This window comes from Lampetra planeri, chromosome 31, assembly GCF_965212315.1.
Source record: "Lampetra planeri chromosome 31, kcLamPlan1.2.h2, whole genome shotgun sequence".
Taxonomy (NCBI): domain Eukaryota; kingdom Metazoa; phylum Chordata; class Hyperoartia; order Petromyzontiformes; family Petromyzontidae; genus Lampetra; species Lampetra planeri.
In genome coordinates, this window is record NC_136137.1 from 11,167,435 (window position 1) to 11,173,434 (window position 6,000).

General features: G+C 61.8%; 1 protein-coding gene across 1 annotated transcript in view; it reads right to left on the reverse strand.

Moving 5' to 3' along the window:
• Positions 1–6,000, reverse strand: part of LOC144729027 (uncharacterized) — a 46,783-nt gene that overhangs the window by 30,537 nt on the left and 10,246 nt on the right. The window contains exons 4-5 of the mRNA XM_078608859.1: positions 2,834–2,917; positions 1,444–1,492 (exon numbers count right to left, since the gene is read on the reverse strand). Of these exons, the coding sequence (XP_078464985.1) occupies positions 1,444–1,492; positions 2,834–2,917 (133 nt within the window). The remainder of the gene's footprint in view (positions 1–1,443; positions 1,493–2,833; positions 2,918–6,000) is intronic.

Here is a 6,000-nt window from a genome sequence, read left to right on the forward strand (position 1 = left end):
CCCACCCCACCACACCACGTACCCCACCCCACCACACCACGCACCCCACCCCACCACACCACACACCCCACCCCACCACACCACACACCCCACCCCACTACACCACACCATGCACCCCACCCCACCACACCACACACCCCACCCCACCACACCACGCACACCACCCCACCACACCACGCACCCCACCCCACCACACCACGCACCCCACCCCACCACAACACACACCCCACCACACCACGCACCCCACCCCACCACGCACCCCACCCCACCACACCACACACCCCACCCCTCCACACCACACACCCCACCCCACCACACCACGCACCCCACCCCACCACACCACGCACCCCACCCCACCACACCACACACCCCACCCCACCACACCACGCACCCCACCCCACCACACCACGCACCCCACGCCACCACACCACGCACCCCACCCCACCACACCACACACGCCACCCCACCACACCACGCACCCCACCCCACCACACCACGCCCCCCACCCCACCACACCGCGCACCCCACCCCACCACACCACACACCCCACCACACCACACACCCCACCCCACCACACCACACACCCCACCACACCACGCACCCCACCCCACCACACCACGCACCCCACCCCACCACACCACGAACCCCACCCCACCACACCACGCACCCCACCCCACCACCCCACGCACCCCACCCCACCCACACCACGCACCCCACCACACACCCCACCACGAACCCCACCACACCTCGCACCCACCACACCACACCACGCACCCCACCCCACCACACCACGCACCCCACCCCACCACACCACGCACCCCACCCCACCACACCACGCACCCCACCCCACCACACCACGCACCCCACCCCACCACACCACGCACCCCACCCCACCACACCACGCACCCCACCCCACCACACACCCCACCACGAACCCCACCACACGACACCACGCACCCCACCCCACCACACCACGCACCCCACCCCACCACACCACGCACCCCACCACACCACGCACCCCACCCCACCACACCACGCACCTTACCCCACCACACCACACACCCCACCACACCACGCACTCCACCACACCACGCACCCCACCCCACCACACCACGCACCCCACCCCACCACACCCCACCCCACCACACCACGCACCCCACCCCACCACACCACGCACCCCACCACACCACGCACCCCACCCCACCACACCACGCACCCCACTCCACCACACCACGCACCCCACCCCACCACGCACCCCACCCCACCACACCACGCACCCCACCCCACCACACCACGCACCCCACCCCACCCCACCACGCACCCCACCCCACCACGCACCCCACCCCACCACGCACCCCACCCCACCACGCACCCCACCCCACCACACACCCCACCAAGCGCTCAGCCCCAGGAGCACACGGGGCCCCCCACACACCCGGGTACCTGTCGTCAAGGCGACGCGCCGTTTCCACGGAGACGGAGGAGGCTCTCCCTGCATCACCATGGAGATGGAGGCGGTGTTAGTTCACTGAGAGTGCGTGTGTGTGTCTGTGTGTGGGTCTGTGTGTGTGTCTGTGTGTGTGTCTGTGTGTGTGTCTGTGCGTGTGTGTCTATGTGTGTGTGTCTATGTGTGTGTGTCTGTGTGTGTGTCTGTGTGTGGGTCTGTGTGTGTGTCTGTGTGTGTGTGTCTGTGTGTGTGTCTGTGTGTGTGTGTGGGGAGCGGTAGTGTAGCGGTTAGCGCGCTGCGCTATGAACCTGGCGACCCGGGTTCGATTCCCGCTCACGGCTAACACCAGTGACGATTATCTGAACCGGTCCTGGGCCTCCCCTAGGTCGACTCAGCCTTAAATGAGTACCTGGTGCGGCGTGTAAACATCGCCACTGGGGAGACAAAGGCGGTCGGGCGTGGTGCTGGCCACCCACCCCCTCGTGTACTGTTCCGGCCTTCATAGGTGCTCGCTAACAGCACTTGCCCCTACAGTATGTTAAGGCTATACGGGGGATCTTTGTCTGTGTCTATGTGTGTGTGTCTATGTGTGTGTGTCTATGTGTGTGTGTCTATGTGTGTGTGTCTGCGTGTGTATGTCAACAACACGAGTTCGATTCCCGCTCACGGCCAACACCGGTGACGATTATTTGAACCGGTCCTGGGGCTCCCCTAGGTCGACTCAGCCTCAATTGAGTACCTGGTGCGGTGTGTAAATATCGCTACTTGGGGAACAAATGTGGCCACCCACCCCCTCGTGTGCCGTGCCGGCCTTCATAGTGCTCGCTAACGGCACTTGCCCCAACAGTCTGCTAAGGCTATACGGGGGATCTTTGTCTTTGTGTGGGGAGCGCGTGGGGAGTCTTTGTGCAGTGGTCAGCGCCGCGCTCATGACCAAATAAAGATTAGAAAAAATGTGTGAACCGGTTCTGGACATCGCCTAGGTCGACGCAGCCTAAAATAAATAACTTATTTTTTGTGTTCAGTTTGCTGTCCTTCCCCCGGATGTACGGTAGAAGTTCAACATATGTGTTGGTAAATGGGAGACAAAGGCGGCCAGGTGTGGTGGTGGTGCTGGCCACCCACGCCCTCGTGCGCTGTGGCGGCCTTCATAGGTGGCGCTCGCTAACAGCAGCGCGTGCCCTCACGATCTGTCAAAGACGAGACGCGGATCTTCGTCTTTGTTGTGGGCCAGTGGGTGTCGGCCTTCGTGGCCTTGCTAGCGGCACCCCCCCTCACCCCACAGCAGCCCACGCGGTGATCTCCACACCCACCCCCTGCACCCCCCCACTCCCCCCTGCACCCCCCCACCCACTGCTCCCTGCACCCCCCCCCCCACCCCCTCACCGTGGGGCGGCTCGTGGCTGCTCGTGAAGACCTCCACGGCCGAGATGCCGGCGCCGTAGTCCACACTGGGGCTCACCGGCTCGTCTGGGGAGACAAAGGCGGCCGGGACGGGGGGGGAGGAAGAGGGGGTGGGGTGAGCAGGAAGGGGTGAGCCAACTCCTCTGGGATCAAACGCGATTCTTGCAGAAGGATTCCACCCATTCCCTATGCCTCTGAATCATTCTCTCTCTGACTCATTCTCTCTTTCTGAATCGTTCTCTCTCTCAATCATTCTCTTTCTCTGAATCATTCTCTGACTCATTATCTGAATCATTATCTGCCTAAATCGTTCTCTGATTAATTATCTCTCTCTGAATAATTCCTTCTTTCTCTCTAATTCTGTTCCATCCTTGCGAATGGTGGCAGCACCAGCAGCAGCAGCACCACCAGCAGCAGCATCACCAGCAGCATCATCAACACCACCACCAGCAGCATCATCAGCACCACCACCATCAGCATCAGCAGCAGCCTCAGCACCACCAACACCAGCAGCAGCAGCTGCCACGTGGTTCACGAGCTATCGATGCCAATGTCGAGATCTGCCGCTGCTGATGCTGCTTCTGCTGATGATGCTGCAGCTGCTGCTGCTGATGATGCTGATGAGGCTGCTGCTGATGCTGCTACTGCTGCTGATGCTGCTGATGCTGCTACTGCTGCTGATGCTACTTCTGATACTGCTGCTGCTGATGATGCTGATGATGCTGCTGATGAGGCTGCTGCTGATGCTGCTGCTGATGCTGCTGATGCTGCTACTGCTGCTAATGCTACTTCTGATGCTGCTACTGCGCTGATGCTACTTCTGATGCTGCTGCTTATGCTGCTGCTGCTGGCCACGGCGAGAGAGCTTCAGCAGACGGAGAGAGTTCGTGAAGCAGCGCTCACCACGGCATTCCGATCCCGTGGTCACGCACTGCGTGATGGGCCTGGCGATACTCGAGGTGCTTGATTAAAAAATGCTTTTTTATCGCTTCTGGAGAATTTGCAACAATACCGCGACCAATGTGCTGCATCCGGGCTCTGGAGAAACCGCCTGGAGAAGATTCCCGGCGTCGGCGTTGACGATGACGGCGAACAAGTTGGAGACCCGGGGACTTGTTGACGCTATTAACATTGCACTTGTACTGGTAGGAACCTCAAGGTTACACCAGCCCACAGGGGATTATTGTGTCCGTCGTGCAGGGAGCGGCTGGGTGGGGAGGGAGAGGCTGGTTGGGGAGGGTGGGGCTGGGTGGGGGAGGGTGGGGAGGGGAGGGTGGGGAGGGGGAGGGTGGGGAGGGGCTGGGTGGGGAGGGTGGGGAGGGGCTTGGTGGGGAGCGTGGGGAGGGGCTGGGTGGGGAGGGTGAGGCTGGGTGGGGGGTGGGAGGGGTGGGGCTGGGTGGGGAGGGTGGGGAGGGGCATGGTGGGGAGGGTGGGGAGGGGCTGAGTGGGGAGGGTGGGGCTGGGTGGGGGGTGGGAGGGGTGGGGCTGGGTGGGAAGGGGGTGGTCACCCCGTGGTGCCCTTATAAAACTCAACGTTTAACCTACTCACGCCGGCTTGTGCCCGCCCTCACAGTCGGGCATATGTACGGAATACACCACGCCGCCGAGCAACCCAATGTTCCTACCAGCTCCCTCCGCAGGAATGTGTTTATCGTGTCACAGCCTAATATCCCCGTTCATGTTCCACAAAAAACGATAGTCCCGTGCGAGTGTGAACACTTTGTTGAAGCACCCTGTACGGTAACCAGGACGGGGCTAATGACGGAGTTCGTCATGGGCCTCGTGATGGGGCTGGACTGTGACAAGGGCTGACGCCAACACATTCACGTCTCCCTGCTGATTGGTTTAGCCAGGAAGCCCCGGCGAGTCTCAAGACTCCTGTTCTCAGGAGGATCCTGCCACCTGTTGACCGTAGGAGGGGGGGGGGGGCGATGCTTGCTGCTCCCGCTGCTGCTGTGTGATCCCAAATTGGGCGTGCACGTTGAACTTCCTTCGCGCCGTACGTAGCCAACCGCGCTAATCGCTGGTGATTTGCTGGTGGGGGTAATTTTTAAAATGTTCCGGCGGTACAGGGGGTGGGGGCGCGGCATGGGGGGGGGGGGGGGTCTTTAACGTCCACCGCGAGTGGAGCGGACGGCGCCTGTGTGGGGTGTACACTGTTGTGTACGCCACCGCAGGAATGATAACCAGGGCGGCCGCTCGCTTCGAACCGTGGGCTACTCTTAGCGAAAGGAGCGGAGAACCGTGAGGGCAGCGGCGTTGGTGGGGGGTGGTGGCTGGCACCGCGTGGCTCATGATGTCGAGAGAGAGAGAGGCGGAGACGGAGAGGGAGAGGAAGGGGGAGGCAGTTTTCGGCTCGTGCCCCCGATGTTAGCCGTGCAGTGGACTAAGTGAGCGCCGTCTTTCCCTCACGGGGAATTGCTCCAACTGCGATGCGAAACGCGATAAGTGCTCGAGACGCTCGAACGGGAGGGGGGAGGGGGTCACGTAAACAGAACGAGCCAACGCGTCACTGGTACAGCACTAACCGGTGGTGTGTTGGAGAGCCAAGCCACAACATTTACTGAGTACCGTGGCGTTTCGCCAGTAATCACAACTCGCTTCATCAGGCGATCTAACCCCAACAAGACCTCTATTATGGATGATATTGGTCGCCAGAGCCATAGGTGTTAAACTGCCAAGGAGGGGGGGTATCGGACGCGAAACGTTGACCCCGCCGACTCATCTTTGATTGGGGGGGGGGGGGGCATTTTTCCGTTTTCATTTCTGCGGCCGAATCTTTGATTTGGAGGTGGGTGACGAACTTCGTTTCCTGATGCCAAAAGCAGAAGCGACCCTCGACCACGACACGTTGCCGAATGCGGTCCCCGTGTCACCACGTGGACGATCGTGCTTCGTGTAAATGTTGATCCACCAGAGATGTGGAGTTGATGGGAGAGGGGTGGGGGTGGCGAGGGAGGGGGTGTGGGGGGTGAGGGAGGGGTTGAGGGCGTGAGAGAGAGAGGGGGTGTGGGGGTGAGGGGGGTGAGGGAGGGGTGAGGGGGTGGTGAGGGAGGGGCGTGGGGTGAGAGGGGGTGAGTGGGGGGGGCATTGTGAGGGGGGGGGGGCATTGTCAGGGGGGTGGTGAGTGGGGGGTTGAGGGTGGGAGG